The 19,092-nt window shown below is 38.8% G+C and overlaps 1 protein-coding gene across 1 annotated transcript; it reads left to right on the top strand.

The window, feature by feature from the left end:
• Positions 1–2,352: 2,352 nt before the first annotated feature.
• LOC103137246 (macrophage-stimulating protein receptor-like) lies at positions 2,353–15,827 on the top strand. Its single transcript, XM_007550908.2, has 21 exons — positions 2,353–2,514; positions 3,125–4,408; positions 7,309–7,485; positions 7,583–7,702; positions 7,782–7,952; positions 8,081–8,244; positions 8,688–8,817; positions 8,906–9,045; positions 9,155–9,334; positions 9,463–9,559; positions 9,670–9,900; positions 10,021–10,167; positions 10,259–10,421; positions 10,674–10,760; positions 11,872–12,081; positions 12,162–12,242; positions 13,535–13,716; positions 13,847–13,956; positions 14,269–14,434; positions 14,517–14,653; positions 15,094–15,827. The coding sequence occupies exons 2-21, from the start codon at positions 3,209–3,211 to the stop codon at positions 15,323–15,325; spliced, it is 4,125 nt and encodes a 1,374-aa protein (XP_007550970.1). The 5' UTR covers positions 2,353–2,514; positions 3,125–3,208; the 3' UTR covers positions 15,326–15,827.
• The last annotated feature ends 3,265 nt before the right edge of the window (positions 15,828–19,092 follow it).

The raw sequence follows: 19,092 nt of genomic DNA, 5'->3' as shown, positions 1-19,092 counted from the left end.
CCCACTCTCCTGTCAATGTTTTTTTTTTCCCCCAGTGAGGTCGATTCCTTGTCAGCACCACTCATCGGTGAACTTCCATGGCAACACATGACAACAAGGTGACCTGAAAGAGAAGGAGAGAGTCATTAATATCACAAAACATGATATTAAATTAACAAACTGCTAAAAAAAAAATCAAAATACTTTTCTTTGCATAGAAATTGGATAAATATTTGCAAAAGAGTGTTTTTTTTATTAGGACAGAAAAAAACCTCTTTAAAGTATGATCTGAATCTCTGTAGAGAACAAACATTAAGCCATATGTTTAAGTCATGATGAGTTGTCACAATTCTTGCCAACACAATTTCCCATAGAACTCTGTCACAATGTGTTTTTTATGGGTTTTTACATTTTGCTGACATTTGAGTGCCCCAGCTGACAAAGTCCTCCTGAGACACATGGAAGGAAACCGGCAGACCAAATGTGGGATGAAATGAGGAACAGACACAATCGGTGCTTTGCATTCAACAATGGCAGAAAAGCTGCAGTGAGTCATAATAAGGCTCTGCATTGTACAATTTAAAATAAAGATTATTATTATTATTATTATTATTATTGTTATGGCAATATTACATCACTTTTAAAGAGTTTGCATCATTTATTCAGCGATATTTATTACAGCTAAATGTTTTATTCTAATAGTGTTACTCTAATAGTGCTAATTGGTACTTTTTATTCATTTCCGTTCTCTTTCCCACAAAATAGAAGTTGAACGTTTTTGTCCAAATAAATTTATGGAGAAGAATAAAAGTTTGTCCAAGACGTTTACTAAACATTAAACATTCCCTGACCTACGATAGAGCTCCACTACATTTCCAGACAGACAAGCTATTTTGTTATTTAAAAAAAAAGAAAAGAAAAAAAAGGTTAAAGCTCCTGTGGGAGGTCAGGGGCAGGGTATTTTTTTTTTTTTTTTTTTTTTTTTTTGTGAATCTCTGTCTGGAGACAAATTGTCTTCCCACAAAATATTGCGTACAGTTTTAGGTTCTGTGGTGCAACGTTTCGTATATATTTCTGCTTGATTCAGCACATGACATATTTATCTAAGGGATTGTTGCATTACAATTTGTGCCTTGCATGGTGCTTGCCCTTGAATAGAAGCATAGTTTTGGGTGTTATGTCTCTTTTTGTTCCAGTAATCTCATAGTATTTATCAAATGTTTTCTCTTTTAAAATCAGCCCAGGAATGTCGTGGTTTGAAAAAAAATACACTAGAGTGCATTTTCCGAGAGGGGATACGGCTTACTGAACTTTGGATTCAGAGGTTGATGATTAACGTTTAGATGTCAAATTAGACATGATGTTATCAATAGCACTTGCAATTGGTAATTTATGATGAATGACATCTCATAGAGAAACTTAAAGTGTTGGGGAACAATAAAAAAAAAACAATGAATGTAAAGCTTATTTCATGCCTGCTTTACACAAACAAGATAACTGAGGTACACACTCAACTTTTCCAGCTGACCCAACACTGACATTTAGCTCCTCTTTTTCCTTTTTTTTTTTTTTTGGAGTCTATATTAAATAAAAGGGGGTCTGCTTGGGGAGAGTAAACATTCCTCCCATAACTTCCTGGCTGGAGTTGCCTATAAAATTCCATCCCTCATGAGAAAGAAATCCATTTTTGGCAGAACCCCCTTTTGTTTTTGTTTTTTTGCTCAGGAACTTTTTCCCCCCACGTCTGCATGCCGGTATGGCAAAACGTTACTGAGAATAATTTGGTGAAGCATAAGGATACTTTCTTCTAAAGGTGGGCAAATTTCGCAAGAGTCTTATACTTCCTTATTGCGGGTGCGGCTTGACAGGACAGCACCCAGATGTGCAATATAAATTCAAGTCAGCCGGGGTAGAGAATGAGTTTCCTGTCTGCAATCCTAACAAAATAAACCACGACTATCTTATACTAAACCCCAGTTCTCAATGTTATCTCTAAATATTAATTTGGAACATTTGTGTGCGCTTGCGTGTTTATTTTTCCGGTGTGTTGCGATATTCCAACAACCAGGCCAGGTTGAACCCCACTGACACTGAATAGCCCCCCCGCAAATTGTAGACCGTGGATGGATGAACGGATGGAGGCTTTTATTGTGGATTCCATGTTGTAGCATATTGTAAACACTCGTGTTGTCCCTGGAGCTGTTGCATAATAACAACATAATACATAATACATAAAAACAACAACAAATTACCCCTAAACTCAAATACAGCTTGTCATCAGTAAGGAGCATATGAGCGCTTTTATTTTGAAGGCTGAGGTCCTGTATGAGTTGTCATGCCGCTGCTTGTTGAGTTTCAACAAGCAGTTCACTCCCAGACAATCTGAACTCTCTGTGAGTGATTCTGTGACCGGCAGGTGAATACAGTCCCAGATTTGAGCTTCGGTCGTATTGAATATTTCTCTCAGCCCGACAGGAATACATTTTAGAGTCAGTCGGACACGTTTCAACGCTGCTTCTTTACTTTCCGACTCTGGTAAGATTGTTCTTTTCTTTCTTTTCTGAAGGAGATTTGAATAAACTGTTAACTTCTGGTTAAATCAGTCCCAGGTCTTTTTGGTTGAGATTGTTAATGTATCATAATCAAAACAAAAGTTCACATTTGAAAATGTCTTATGATCAAAGTCATGTCAATAGACTGTGTAATTTCAATATGATTATCATGTAAAGAAAAAAAAAGCTGTTGAAAAATACAATCCGCAGCTAGTAGAGGACGTACTGTCGAGTTGTTATTAGCCAGTATTTTTTTATGTAACTAAGCAGGCCTGAAAGTTTCCATCGCTGTTCTACATGTTGCAACAAGTACCCTTCCACTTTTGATTTAATCTTTTCCCAAGTCCGCTTTTTTTTTTTTTGCCACTGTCTCAACCCACCCTTCATAGCACTATTAGTTTCAGTGCCTCTCTTAATAATTAAATATTTGCTTATATTTGGCCTGACAATTCTCCCTCTTTTAGTTGAAGTGACGAAGGTTTACTCAGTCCACCCCCGTTTGAGTTTGTGTATCTTTGTTGAATGTTGAAATAAAATGTTATGGCACTCTTGTCTGTTAAATCTCAACATTCCTGCTGTGTTTTCTCCCACAGCGCCTCCGCTGCCTCTCCAGAATGTTCTCTTTTTGGAAAGTATCTTGCAGGTAGTGCTCAGTCAAAGTGGACTGTGACGTGGAGATGGTCACTGCGACTGCCTTGCTGGCAATCTGCATATGGATACAAGCACAAATTGCTTCAGGACAGGAAACCTGTCCTCCTCTTCACCGTGGGCTGGTGAATTTCAGCGTAGAGTACTCCCTGCCCACCTTCCAAACAAACACTGTCATACAGAACATTGTGGTAAACAAGGAATTAGAAGAAACAGAAGTGTATCTTGGATGCCAGAATGCTATAGTTGCAGTTAACGATTCCATGGGAGAAAAATGGGAGCTGAAGACGGGACCCATAGGCAGCCCTGACTGTGAAACCTGTCCAGTGTGTGACATAGAAACTGATCCGGAGGACCCAGTGGACACAGACAACACGGTTCTTGTTTTGGATCCTGCTGCATATTTGTATCCATACTTATACATTTGTGGAAGCACGCAGTATGGTATCTGTTACCGCATCGATTTTAGTCAACCAAAACTTAGACCTACCTGCTTTTACAAAAGAAAGCAGAACTCTGTTACGGACTGTCCTGACTGTATAGGCAGTCCTCTTGGCACTAAAGTCACCGTCGTCGAGGACAGCGACGCTGCTTTATTATTTGTAGCAGCTTCCGTCAATGACAAAGTGGTGGAGAAATATCCTCGGAGGTCGATTTCAGTGCTAAGGCCACTTTCAACTGAAGATGGGTTCCTTAAAATCATGGATGGGCTGACAGTGCTGCCCACTTTACGTAACTCTTACAAGATTGACTATATTTACAGTTTTTCCACCGAGGAGTTTGTCTACTTTCTGTCCCTGCAGAGGGAAGATCCCTTCAGGAACAACTCGGCCTTTCAGACCCATTTGGGACGGTTGCCTATTTCAACTCCAGAGGTATGGATGTACAGAGAGGTGGTGCTGGAGTGCCGGTATGAACCGAAGCGCAGGAAAAGAAGTGACTACAAAGACGTTGTGTATAACGGGCTGCAGGCTGCCCATTTTGGGCATGCAGGGAAGGACTTTGCCGAAGAGCTGAGGGTTGACAAAAATGATAACATCTTGTACGGAGTGTTCACAGAGGTCAAAGTGCAAGGGGAACGTCAGGCAACCTCGGCCCTGTGCGCCTTTCCTTTGAAAAAAATCAACGATGCAATCGATATGGGTGTGGAGGCATGTTGTACCTCAGGACCGGAGCAACTGTCCAGAGGCCTTTGCCACTTCCAGCCATGTGAGAGCTGCCTGCATGAAGTGAGTAACTTTTTTATGTCTCAGTGTCAACAAAGTGATGTACAGGAGGTTGCTCTGTGCATAGACAGGAAGTGATATGTTCAGATAAACATTACGCAATAGAAGCCACCTGTAAACACAGCAGTGAGGCTTCCAGTTTTGCGCCACAGGAACTTGATGAAAGAAATCCAAACATCAGGAATAATAAATACTCTTCTGGGGCGCTAAAACTGCAGGTTGCAAACCTCTGGGATACGGATTCCAGCATAGCTCCCACCGTACTTTTTTATTTAGGGCTGTTTTCCTGTTGGAAGTTGAGATTCTGCTCCAAACTCAACTTTTTTGTAACATCTAACGGGTTTTCTTCCAAGCTGTCCTGCGTTTTGTTTCATTCATCTGCTACCTTGTCATGAATGAAAACAAAAAACAAAAAAAACAAAACAAAATCACAGCATGATATTTCTCCGTGGGCATGAGTGTCTTTAGGATGACGTGTGGCATTGATGAAATGCGAAAAGAATGTATGTCTGAAAAATTTTGAAAGGCACTGCTTATCTGTCTGTTGGCTTATGTGAGAAAAGTGAGGAAGAGCAGACACCAGTGAGAGAACAGGGAGTGGTAGTTGAGTCAGTATCCTAACCTACACATTGACACATCATTGCTCTGATATGGCTCCACTGCAAGTTTGACTCTGCCTCAGGCGAGAGCATAAAAAAATCTATCAGATTAAATGGTTAGTTTTTACACAAAGTTTAGTACTTCCAATTTGTTTGTCATTTCTGGAAAGGAATAATACATCCTAATTTAAATTACACCAGAGGTGATCCAAGTTTTTCACATTAATGAAAAATCAACTTTAGAACAACACTGATATACAAGTCAGTGTGTTACATCTTATCTTCTTCCAACTTCTCTGTTCTTATTTTCAAGCACATTAGGAAAAAAGGAAATTGCCAAATTCAAACACCTCCTATCAGTCTAGTTTTGCCCTGTGTGGCACAGGCTCCAGTAATTGAGTTACAGGTTGTGACAACAAAAGGAGTGGCTTCTCCTTTTTATGAACTTCCAATATGTGCCCTTTGAGCTTTTTCAGCTGTGTGAAACACCCACGGGAATCAGTGTCAACAAGCGCAAGTTGTTAATCCTTCTGATAAAAGCTGGAATTTCAAGAGGGTGGTCAGAGTTATCATCTCAGTTGAGTAATATGAAATAGGATTTAGGTTGGAGCATGTAAGGATTTTATAGCAGTAAGTCTCAGATTCTCAGGATCGTAATCAGAGTCAACATTCATCCTTAGAATAGCAAGTTCAAAAACATATACAACTCATCTGTGAAACAGAAATAAAATGCTAATGTTTTTTGTTTTTTTTTAACCAATCAATCAGCCTATGTATTAGATGTTGAATTTGGCAAATAAATATTGAGCTGTGAGATTAACACCATCCTGTGCTAGGTGGAGGATCAACAAAGGAAAAAAATACAAGCAATGCCAAACAACCATCAGTTTGAAAAACTGCAAACAAGTTACTCTGTGAAATAAGCAAGCTACAGCATGACGGGACAGGTCAGCCATCTGCCTGGAAGTGGAATGCTTACTATTAGTTTAACAGATCCTGCATTTTTTTTGAACAAGGAACTTGTTTTAACCACCATGACCTAACTTTCTGGCAGCCTGCGAAAACTTCTGACGCACTCATTTAAGTACCCTTGGAGGCACAGAGAGTAGTTTCACTTCCTAACAAACTACACTTAGAAACAGTCACTAAGTCAACAAAGTTGGGAACATGATTTTTTTTTACAATTTTTATGAGGCTCCTCCCATTAGCTGACCCCAAAGCCAGAAGACTTAAACTTAGAGGGAAATTACAGGAGACATAGGCGGATGTCAGTGAATTAAAACATCCTCAAAAAAGTTGTTTTTCTGTTCTCTATTAGTCTCAATTCATTTTAATTAGTCTATTAGTCTCAATTTGTGTGAATTAATATAGAAAAGTTACTTTTTGACCCCTTGGAAGACGACTATTTTAAATGTTGCTCTGCACTGACATTGACACTCTCTCACAAAGGGCAAGCCACGAAAGGTTGTTGGTATGGAACCTGGCTGCTCAAAAAATAGTGCCGTATTCAAGGAATATTTGGAAAGCTTAGGGGAATAAAACGTGTGTAAGTTAAGGAGCTCAAGGCACATTGAAGAATGTGAGGTAAATCCCATTCAGAAATTTGGAGGCGATTTCTAAGCTACAGAGGTGTTTCAGGGGCCAAGATATGTCCAGGAAATAGGATTAAACAGTCGCATTCCTTGTGTTAAGCTACTTTTAACCGTGGGCCAAAGAGAAAAAGAAATAACTTGTGCTTTAGTGTCCAAAGTCATGTTTTCCTTTGGAGGTAAAATTTGCATTTCATTTGGAAATCAAGGTCCCAGAGTATGGAGGAAGAGTGGAGAGACACAGAATCCAACTTGCTAGAAGTTGAGTGATAAATGTCTATGCGCAGGTGATTTAATGAGTCTGAAACTAGATTTGGTCCTGTGTAATTAAGTTCAAAGTCCGCACAGATGCTTACCCAGACATTCTAAAGCGCAATGTGCTTCACAGAAATTCCCGTTTCAATTTGCAGGAATTGGCACCAGAAGTAACAATACCTGCTTCTCTGACCGTGGAATTGCTGTCAGGAAAACTTTCCTTACTTAAATTCACAGAATCAATGAAGTATTTTTAAAAGGAATATGAGGGACACCAGCCTCAACAATGCAGATGAGCTGTATGCTGCTATTTAAGTAACTTGGGATTTCTTCACACACAGTCAATCACATTCTAATTTACTGGCAGCTAATTTCTAATTGAAGCAAATCCAAGCTGGCTTTGATTTCAAAAGTATTTGAATTATTAAATTGAGCGACGGTGGGTCTTTTGCTTCTGCAGAAGTCTGAAGGAAACTACACATGCAAACATCAAGCCACACTGGTCTCGAAGCCACACTACAGACTGGATATCTTCAACAGGAGGATGAGAGACGTCCTGTTCACGTCTGTTCTGGTCAGCGTCATAGAAAACCATACCATCGGTCATTTTGGCACCTCAGACGGCAGGATTCTGCAGGTAACAGGCTGTGGTTGTTCTAATTCTGTTTAATATGTTCAACAATGTATTAAAACAATATGTAAAATGCTGCCCTTTCCTTTTTAATTGGTTGTAGATGATTCTCACGCTGCACAACCCAATAGTTTTTGCCAACTATTCCCTGGGTGAGGTCGCAATATCCAGGACAGCAGCTGTGTACTCAGAGGATTCACTTATCTTTACTGCAGGAAATAAGGTACATTTACTATGTGCACACATTATCCCGAAGGGGTTTCTCCATTTTAATTTTGTATCTTCTTCTCTCCCTAAACAAGATGTTCAAGGTGCCCACTACAGGACCAGGGTGTGATCATTTTCTGACATGCCCCGTGTGTTTGACGGCTCCGCGCTTCATGAACTGCGGCTGGTGTTCTGGGAAGTGCTCCAGGAAGTCTGAGTGTACCTCCGGCTGGAACAAAGACTCGTGCGCACCTATTTTAACTCAGGTAGTAGGCTGCAAACTGTAACTAATTAACTGATGCGATGTGCAGATTTCAAACAAAATCCACTAGAAAGTTGCTGTTTCTGCTGTTGTTACGCCAATGCACAGATGTTATCTCTTTTTGTTTTGTAGTTTTTTCCTAAAACGGCGCCTGCTGGAGGGGAGACAGAGGTGACACTGTGTGGCTCAGAGTTTCTGTCTCGGCAATCGGCCATCATCAGCGGGGGAATACATGTCGTCAGAGTGGACTCTGGAGCCTTGTGTGCTGTCCTGCCCAACAAAAGCAACATTACAGTGTGAGAAGCACAGATACAAAACACCGGCAGTAGAATTAGGTTTTTTCAGTGTTTGTTTTGCTTCCACTGCTCTCTGTTTGCCACTGTTAGCTATTGCTTATGGTGAATGTCATTGGTATAAATTGGGAGTTTTTGAAACTTCCCTCATGAAAGTAAGGAACTCAGTAGAATATTTGGAAATGAAATTTTGTTTCGAGATACAAAATTCTGTTCTATTAAACACTTGACCATCTTACTCAGTCCTAAAGAAGAGGCACACAGCCCATTTCACACCTTTCATTATTGAATGACGAGTGTGATGTTTATATGTTGATGTTTATATATGGAAACATACCTTGGAAAGTGTGTGTGAGGAACTCTGAGATTACATGACATGCATATTTCTATCTCCTCTTCATTGAAATACTTTACTTTTAAAATATGAATACATGCTTATTAAACAGGCTAGTGTGCCAAATTAATGAAAAAATACCACACCAAAACATGAATATCACCCTGGAAATACACAAGAAAGAGGAGGAGGGTTACTACTCCATTGAAGGCACAGTCCAGATGTCCGGCTTCTCTGTTGTGGTAAGAATGGCTTTTCAAAAGTTTCTAAAATATCCAGTTAATTCATCTAAGTAACTGAAATTAAAAGAAGTTCGTCTACCTCTATCAGGAGCCAAGCATAACAGACATCAAGCCTAGCCATGGTCCCATGTTTGGAGGAACAACAGTTACTGTCCTAGGCAAACATCTTTACTCTGGGAACCAAAGACACGTTCTGTTTGCAGACAGAAAATGCACATTGGTTCCAAGGTAAGCCACATAGGTTTCTAAATCTAATCGGAAATTTGCTGACTGTTGGAACACTGTTACATCACATATTTCCAGTTTTACCAAATCTTTTTTTTTTTTGTTCTTTTAGTGATCCTAAGGAAACAGGGGATTTGTCTCCAATAATCTGCAACACACCACCTGCGGAAAGCGTTGGGGAAGTGCCGGTGAAAGTTATAATTGACAACCTTGAAGTGACGACGGCTAAAACGTTTTTCTATAAGGAAAATCCTGTCATCACCTCCATCTATCCCCATTGCAGCTTTCGAAGGTGGGGCTCTCACTTAGTACCTTCACTGCTGTATCAGTATTAAATTTAACTCAAGCTTTATCATAAAAACTGTGGTTTGAAATGACCACAATTTTATTTGTGTTAATAACTCCTATCCTGCCACGCAGCGGCTCCAACCTGGTTATAAGAGGTCAGAATCTGGATTCAGGCCACAAGGTTGTGGTTCAGTATACACCTAAAAATTCTCAGTTTTCTCTTCAGCAAGTAAGTCAACTCTTTGATCAGTTAAGAAAACCGAAATGTGAAAAATAAACCAGTACTTGTGGATTTGATTTTAAACATTTACATGTTTTTTTGTTTTTCTTTTACTCGAGGACTGCAACAGCTCAAGAAATGCCACATACTTGGAGTGCCAGACCCCGGCCTTTTCAGCACAGACGGCAGAGGATAAATTTAATGCTGGAACCATTTCAATTCTCATAGATGGACAAAATATTTTTAATAAGACAAAATTCAACTACCACGCAGATGCCAATATCATCCCGCTGGAAAAAGAGGACAACGTTTCCCTTCTGAAACCAGGAGGACATGAAGTTTCGCTGCATGTATGAAGATTTAAACATCTTATCAGGAAAAAAAAAAAACATTTCTGCTTTTTTTGCTCAACTGTGATGCTTCAAATAATACAAATGTTTAATATTTAATCATTTTTACCTACCTGACAGCACGACAAACTACAATCAGTGAACAAATGCATGAAAATAATAATGAGCATTGGCAATGAGCCCTGCAAACATATAGTTTTGCTAAATGAGTTAACCTGCAGGATTCCTAATGGCCTGGATTTCCCCAGCAATGGATTACCACTTAAGGTAAGAAAACCAATGACAATTTTTTCTTTAAACCAAATTCAACACAAAGTAAAAGGTAAAACCAAAACAACATTTTGCTTTGCCACTGCAGGTGTCTGTAAATGGGAAAGACCTCTATGTTGGTAGAGTCATCTATGACAAAACCAACAACAGCACTGTGATTGCAGGCATTGTGCTGGGCATTATTACAGCACTCGTTGTAGGTGCTGGCCTTGCATTGTTTGTGATGAGATACCTGAGGAAGAAAGACAGAGGTGAGGAGAAAGGGGAAAAAAAACTTCATGAATCAGTTTGAAAATATGCAATAAGTGAACATGGTGAAAATCTACTGAAAACTTTTGAATGTAATCCTAGTAATATTGACTAATCTGTTAAAAAAACTCGCCATGATTTCTTGTGTGTTTGGAAACAAAACATGATTATACTTCCCCACTGTATTAGTGGTCTGAACAAGTTCTCGTTTTTTAATTTCACTTACTGATGTTGTTTCAAATGTTTTATTTCAGCCATCATAGACCGCAATTTGACGATGGTGCCCCGAAATCGGATGAACAACCAGACTGACCCGTTTCCAACATCTGACTACAGATATAGTGAGACATAATACACATTGGACATGATTTATGAAGTACAGATACAAATAATATGAATTTGCTAATTCTTTTGATTTTTTGGGAGCTTTTTGTTCCTTGATGTCAACAGCAGATTTTACAAAAGTAACACAAGAACCATGTGTAAAGTTAAAACCTGAACTTGACTAAACATCTCATTATAAGTAGTTGTGAGGATTTGGGTTTTCACTGTGTCTATTTTGGCTTCTGTTCCTTGTGAGTCTCTGTGTTGTCCTGTCAGCCCTCAATTGTTCCCAGGTGTGTCTCGTTCCCTTGATTACCCCGTGTGTATTTAACTCCACCTGTTGTCGCTGTCTCTTGTCGGATCCTCCTCTACTGTCATCGTACCTCAGTTGTGTGTCGGCTCTCCAGTTGAACTGAGAAGTCCTGGTCTGCTTAGCTCTTGTTTTCGGTTCTGTGTGTCAGTTGCTACCGGTAATTAGCTGTGTGCTATACTCTCTGCCGTGCCGCCTGTATTGCACTGCTTGAGCCCTCTTTATTAAATCATCTTCATCATCATCATCATCATCACCATAACCTGGGTCTCGCCGTTAATCCTCACCACCTCTAATTCACCACTTCATGACAGAAGTTGTGAATAGTATGTTTGAAATTGGCCCATAATTGAGTCTAACCTGTGGTACAATCACACTTTCTTTCCTTTTTTTTATTACACTCAAAGACAGTAAATGACATGGTAGTTGTTGATGCATTTATACATTCAAAATGGAGGAAGCTCTTAGTTTTGATGCATTTCATGAAAAGAGAAAGTAAATTTCAGCGTTTGGCCTTTTGATTATCTGATCAGAGTCAGTCAATGGATAATCATAAATTTGCAAACTCTGATCTGCTGACTGATGCTTGACTTGTTTATTACATTTAATAATACATGCTTGGTTGTGCCATAGTCCTTAATTGCCTGACAGGTGCAATTCTACTAATGTAATGCTTCTAAAAGCAAAATTACAAAAGCTGCATATTTCAACATTTACACTATAAATTATTAAACAAATTAAATAATACAAATCCACCCATGCACATGTTCACTGCTAAAATGTACATTTAAATGTTTCTTTTTTACCTTTTGCATTAGGTCACCCAGTGAGCCAGACATCAGGCTCAGGAGGAATGGCCTTCCAGGGTTTAACGTATGCCTCCAGCTATGACCATCTGGCCATCCCTTTAATGTCCAGGGACAACGTCTCGGTGGTTAGTTCAAATCCTGAGCTGCTTGAGGAAGTTAAAGATGTGCTGATTCCTGCTGACAGGCTCAGAATCGAGGAGGGGCAAATTATTGGAAAAGGTGAATCTCTTCTCTTGTTCACACAACATTAACCCATTTCACTTTGTCGTTTCCTTCATCCACTGTTTCTTTTCACACAGGTCACTTTGGGACCGTTTATCACGGATACCTGTTGGATAGCAGTAAACAAGAAATTCATTGCGCTGTGAAGTCATTAAACAGTAAGTGCATTTGTTTATAAAGGAAATTAACATTACATTGAGTTTTCATTATGCACCATTCTGAAAACTTCTTGAGATTATCTTGTGGTGTTGTATGAAAGTATTATTGCACCATCACTCTCTAAATGAAACAGTAGGTAGAACCTTTTATATATTAACAACAAATGTAGATAACATGTAGTAGGGTGCACTGATTGCAGTTCCATGGCTGATCACCAATTACCGATCTTTAAAAAAAACTGACCTGCCGATTCTGATTTTTTTTGGCCGATACCAATTTGTTTTGTCTGTAATGTCGCTGAAATGTGACTGTTGCTGTTACGACCCGGCTCGGCCAGGGGAAAGGGAAGTAACATTAAAGAAACCTAGGTGGTAAGGTTTAACAATTTAAGGGTTTATTGTTTGGATTTTACAAAAAAAAATAAAATGTAAAATTTAACAATAATCAAAATGTAGGGACTTACAACAAAAAGGTACTAAATAAAACAAATTCCACAAAACAATCAGAGTTGTAAATCAAATAACTTAACCAAACAAAAATAGACTTTCTGAACAGGGTACACAAAACAAACTACAAATCTCTAACAGAGATTCAAAGATCCCCCACAGGGACAAAGTGAGTGACACAAGCTAACAAAGGTTGTCAGAGCTATCAAAGCTAGTTTACAGCAGTCAGTCAAACAAACAGCCAACCAACAAAGTGGCAAGCTGTACAAACAAAGAAACAGCCACACCTTCTCCCAGGATGTCCTTGGTTTTTAAAGGGAGGCCTCAACAGTGATTGGTGGAGCCGGCAATTGATGACCCAATCACGGTGGGCCTCAGGGTGTGGCACAGGACAAGCAGGGCAGCAACCACTTCCAGGTGAAGTCAGTCTGATTAGCCACTGCAAAAAAACCAAATAAACACAGAAAAGGCCACTGGCCGTAACAGTTGCCAACTATTATTAACTGCAAACACGCACCTGATTAACTGGTCTATTAGTCAAACCTGCCTCACGTGAGAGCAAAAGAGTTGAGGTGAGTAATTTTAAGACCTTTGACAAGATAGAAAAAAATGGGGAAATAAAATCGGCTTCACATGCAAAGTATTGATCACCAATCTCCCAAAATTAAGGAAATCGGCTGACGATGGATTGGTACATATGTTTTCATAATGAAGTCTGTTTGGATTTCACGGTGTAGAACAAATTACTTTGCCTTTTTTTCCCTGAACATTTTCAGTGTTTGTGAAAAAGACTTGTCTGTGCTGAAATAGATCTTTGCTAATGAGAGTGCATCTGATAATAACAGGAATCACAGATCTGGGTGAGGTGGACCAGTTCCTCAGAGAAGGCATCATCATGAAGGCCTTTCACCACCCCAACATACTGTCTCTGCTGGGCATCATGCTGCCCAAGGAAGGACTTCCTCTGGTTGTTCTTCCATACATGAAACATGGAGATTTGCGTCACTTCATCCGATCTGAGCAAAGGGTGCGTTTACCGATGACACTGTATGGCGCAGTGACCTTGATTGTGGATGTTTTTTTTTGTTTTTTTTAATAATATACCTGCTGTCCAAACTAGCTTCTTTGATTACAAATGATTTTTTTTTCTTTCACAGAACCCCACTGTGAAGGATCTGATTGGATTCGGGCTTCAGGTTGCCATGGGAATGGAGTATTTGACACAAAAAAAATTTGTTCACAGAGACCTGGCGGCAAGGAATTGCATGTGAGTGTGAAACAAACCTTGTTTATATTGCAGGCCTGTGAAACATCAGTGTCAAGTTACAGCAAACCTTAATGTATTTTACCAGGATTCAATGCTTTTGACCAACTTACAGTAAAGTGAAGTGAAAAGAAAATGCATGTTTTAAAAAAAAATCTGATAAGTGTAGTGTTTAGATGTATTTAAGATATACTTTGCTAAATTGTATTTGAAACTGTTGATTGAGGGATGTGTAAACTTGCTTAAAAACACCAATTACACAAACAAAATATTTTCATGAGGGAGGTGATTGTCTCACTGATTCCTCTCTTCAAGGCTGGATGAAACCTTCACAGTAAAAGTTGCCGACTTTGGCATGGCGAGGGACGTGTACGACAAGGAGTACTACAGCATTCAGAATCACAAAAGAGCAAAGTTGCCAGTGAAGTGGATGGCAATCGAAAGCCTGCAGACACAGAAGTTCACAACGAAGTCAGATGTGGTGAGTGTGGCTGATATATTCAGAAAGTTTGAGATAATCAATAGGGAATTTGCATCTTCAGTAAGTGTGCGTGTGTTGCCAGTGGTCGTACGGCATCTTAATGTGGGAGCTGATAACCAGAGGAGCCAGCCCATACCCAGATGTGGACCCATATGACATCACACACTATTTGATGAAGGGACGAAGACTTCCACAACCACAGTACTGCCCAGATCCTCTGTAAGCTTCACACTGGCTCCCTTTGCATTCGTGTTCATTACCTAGGTGTAATTTATTCTCAGTATGAATAAATGGGCTAATCCAATTGAGAATCTGTAGCATTATTGTTCAAAGGCAATCTTTAACCAATCTGACTGAGCCTGAGATATTTTTTTTAAGAATAAAAAGTTGACGTTTCTGGTTTGTGCAAAGCTGGTAACAACATATCCAAAAGAAGTGGAGCTCTGATTGAAATGAAGCCCCATACCAAATGAGACCGATTTTTTTTTCCCCGCTACGATTTTCACAAATATTTATTACTGTGTGCTTCACGTAAAATCCCAAATTAGATGTAGGAGGTGGGTGCTATCATTCAGAATTTGACAACCTCAGTTTCTGAACTTTTTTCCAGATTTAACTTCTCTTGAAGTCATTTTCTTAAATTCTTAAATCATCCACAGTTACTCCATCATGTTGGCATGCTGGGACCCAGAACCCGAGTGCAGACCCAGCTTCCACAGCTTGGTTGCAGAAGTGGACGAGATCCTGTCCGGTCTGGAAGGAGAACACTACATCAACCTGAAGGTTACTTACATCAACTTGGACCAGCCAAGGCCGTATCCGCCTCTAAGTGGTTCTGCAGATGAGGCCGAGGCCTCGGACTTGGACTCAGACGACCACTCAGCCAGTTAAGGTTGCAGCGACGCAAGACTGCCTGAAATCCCCTGAAAGGAAGAGAGACTCCAGATTGCAGTGAGGAGTTCTTTATACGGAAAGCAGTTATTTTACTAAGTTGTTGATGGTTTTCAAACCCAATCACTACTGATATTTGAAATAGTAAGTCCTCACTGGAGATGATGAGTAATTCAGGCAGTTTCTCATCATTTCTATGTAGCAGAATGGGGGAAAGATTTTTTGCAGCACTGGTACAAATGAGACGAAATGAATGTAAGTATTTTAACCTCAGAGGAATGTTTTTCAGTGACCTCTGATTAATGCCCATAGGTGAGCAGTATTGTTTTTTGTTGTTTTTTTGTTTTTTTTACTTCAACTGTTCTTATTATACATGGATTATTATTATTATTATTATACATGAAATATGTTTCGTGACTTCAAAACATGAATTTAATTCATATATGCAGAACTACTACAATAAACCTGCAGGACCGTGCAGAGCTTACTTTGGTTTTCAGAATCTCATCTCATTCTTGTATTTATTCACTAGAGGGCAACCGAGGCCTCCATGCAAAGAGAACTGTTCTGCAGCAAGGCTTTGGCAGTGCGGTAAAACACCTCCAATCAAAGTTGTTGCTCAAATAGCAGCACTGTGTCTATCTGAACCTGAAACCTGAAACAGGCAGTGCGACACATTTTTTGTTAAGTATTTGATTTGTGAATTTAAAAATGATTGGACACAATCTTTAGCAAAACAAGATATATATAAATGAAATTGATTATTGTATTTTTTTTATAACTTCACAATATGGTTCTCTCAAGACAATAGACTACAAATGATTTCTACAAGCAACAGTGGCTTATTTGTAATCTTATGTGACTGTTTTTTGTTCAGTACAATTGTATTTTTTTTTGTTATGTTTTTTTTTTTTTACTAAACTGCACTGATTTTTTTAAAATAAACACTTGACAGCCATTTTTTTTTTTTGATGACTCTTCTTCAAAGTTACTAAATATGGTAATATAGCCTAATAATTTACAGAAATGAAATGGTTTCAAACTCTCTTCTTGCTTTGGAAAATCACTGCAAAAAGCAAACGTATAACTGGTTCATCAAAGCTATAAGTGAAAATAATCCTGACTGCAAAGGCAGAAACCTGAGGCAGAAAAAGCTTTTATTCTCTGCCAGGTAGATGAGAGAAAAACACACACTGTCAGAGGTCTGAAGTGTGTCAAACCAACCAGAGCAAAAAGTACCTGCCTGCAACTGATCTCTTTATCCAGCTTTTAAAATTTCCTCTATGAATATTTTATGGAAAACATTTCAATGACTAGCTTTTAGGTTTGGAACATGCTGCTGTAATAAAAACAGCCTGCTTGTACTCAAGTAGGTTTTCCAGGTTGTGGAAGTTAGTTTATCTCCTAAAAAAACGAATAACGCTCTAACAGAAACCCACCATCATGGCTTTGTTTCTTCATTTATAATGGATTAATAATGGATTACCAGGAAGTATCTGAGCTTCAATGCTGCCATTAATTTTATGTATCAATTTTAAGAAATCATTTGATCCAAGAACACAAAATGCTTTTCCTTCCACAATTCTGGTTAGCATTATACTGACATCTTATCCTCCAAAAGGTAAGGAGGATAAAACTCACCATCATGAGTCTATTGGCTTTGATTGCCCATCACTGCTGGTGCACAAAAATATTCTCGTTGTGGGACAGGAAATACATTTTCTATTCTATTCTCTTTTCTGTTTTAGTCGAGTCTACTTAGCTTAGAGAGTTTGTTGAATAAAGTCTTTTAATTGGACAGTTGAATTGTTTTTATTAATAAATTGGAGAGAATTTGTTTGTGCTTATTCCATGTATGTGTATTTCCTGTCTGTTTGAAAATGCCAGAGCTGGGTTTATTCATGCACCCATTGTTCATTTAATGAATAAATCTTAAAAGGCAAATATGTTTAAACAATAACTGAGACTGAAACTATTTGGCTAATAATTTTCTGATGATCAGGGGATGCCCCGACTTAACTTAGAAATTTTATTAATAATTGCCTTCAGCATTTATTAATTTGTTGCCAAACCAGACTTATTGTTGAGCAACAATCATTACTATGTGCTGAAGAACTAGACTAAGTTCCGATATGACATCCCCATACTCCCAAAAAATTATTTTGTTGCTGCACACACACACACATACACACACACACACACACACACACACACACACACACACACACACACACACACACACACACACACACACACACACACACACACATATATATATATATATATATAGGTATATATTTTTTTTTCATAAGTATTTTGCACCTTTTTTCACACTGTCCTGGTTTTGGTGTAGAGTTGGGCTGAAATCTGTGAAATATCATACAGCAGCTGTTGTGTGATCCATGGATGAGCCAAAGTAACTGTGGCTATAGCTATTTCCCGTCAGGACTTATGCAGATTTGTCCTTCTAAGACTGAAGCAGGGAACACAACAAATGTGCTATGTGAACAGATATGCGGCGCTGCAGTTTTATTACCAAACCAGCTATAATTCTTATAAATAAAACAATACCATTGATTAAGTAAACATTGCATCAGATGATTCACGTTGCAGCAGTAAATGTGAAATTGCCCGCAGGAGTGCAGAAAAATATGAACTCAATTCACTGCTCTTCACCCAGTCCTTGCTGTTTGAATTGCAGCTGCTGATGAGATATCTGAAACTTTTCATCAGTAGTCAAGGTCTCTCTGTTTTAGACGCCTCATTCAGAATGAATTAGCAGAACAAGATGATGGAGAGGGAAAAAAAAAAATCATTTAAATTTTCTGAGAGTGTTCCATTAGTCACAAACAAACTCATCTAGCGATTGGCTGTCTACTTTGCTGTGTTGGTTTTTGTTTAAAGTTTCTGCATTTTTATTTCACAATGAATACACAAGATATGCTATATAGGCTACTGTAGGATTATTTACCTCCTGTTAATGTTTTCCCTTTTGATATGTATATATATATTTTCCTAAGTGAATTTTTTGTTAAAAAATATCTAGTGGATTTGTAGCCTGACGCTTCTTTTCTGCAAGCTGAAACTGCTATCCTTGAGCTTTTGTACCGTCAGTAGCTGCCTGAATAGGGAGGCAGTCTTCCTCCCTCTCTCTTGCTCTTCTCCATTGTCGCATTGCATTCTGAAAGAGGATGAGGACTTGGGAGGTCACAGATGGAGAGAAGTGTTATGTTTGTTCCTGTCTCTGCTTTGCGAGTGAATGTCTCTGCAGATGAGAATATATTGAAAGGCAAGCACAAATTTGCACTGCAATAAAAGCGCTTTAGAAACACAAGGTCAGCCACATGGCTGACTGCACCTTCTTATTTCTATGGCTCTTCGGAGTTTCTCCATCATCCATCTTCTGAGCTCCGGTATATTGTTTTGGCTTATGAAATGAAAATGTGTGGCATAACTGGTGCCACAAACTGAATTTATGAGATTATCCAGATACTGCAAACATCTCTACATACTGAGGTTGACCTTTACTTATGTTTTCAGTAAAAGAAAAAAAGGTATTGAATACCTCTCTCTTACTGATGAAACTCATTTAAATATCAACAAGTACTTAATTGTCTCACCTACCTACACAAAATTCATATTTACATAAAACTCTTTCTCTACTGTAATCATTTACATAGTTAAACATATGCTTACTATTCCCTCAGTTGTGAGATCACATCTATAAAGGCTTTTGCAAGGAGTCCAGTCGGGAAGGCAGAAGACTT

This window comes from Poecilia formosa, unplaced genomic scaffold (assembly GCF_000485575.1).
Source record: "Poecilia formosa unplaced genomic scaffold, Poecilia_formosa-5.1.2 Scaffold2, whole genome shotgun sequence".
Taxonomy (NCBI): Eukaryota; Metazoa; Chordata; class Actinopteri; order Cyprinodontiformes; family Poeciliidae; genus Poecilia; species Poecilia formosa.
Note: the sequence above shows the minus strand (reverse complement) of the source record. Positions and strands in the feature narration are given on the sequence as shown.

Excerpts from the sequence above, each read along its gene's own strand:
- LOC103137246 (XM_007550908.2), top strand. The coding sequence starts at position 3,209 with ATGGTCACTGCGACTGCCTTGCTGGCAATCTGCATATGGATACAAGCA. Across the intron at positions 9,560-9,669 it reads CTCAGTTTTCTCTTCAGCAA|GACTGCAACAGCTCAAGAAA; the intron begins GTAAGTCAACTC and ends CTTTTACTCGAG. Across the intron at positions 14,654-15,093 it reads CAGTACTGCCCAGATCCTCT|TTACTCCATCATGTTGGCAT; the intron begins GTAAGCTTCACA and ends AATCATCCACAG.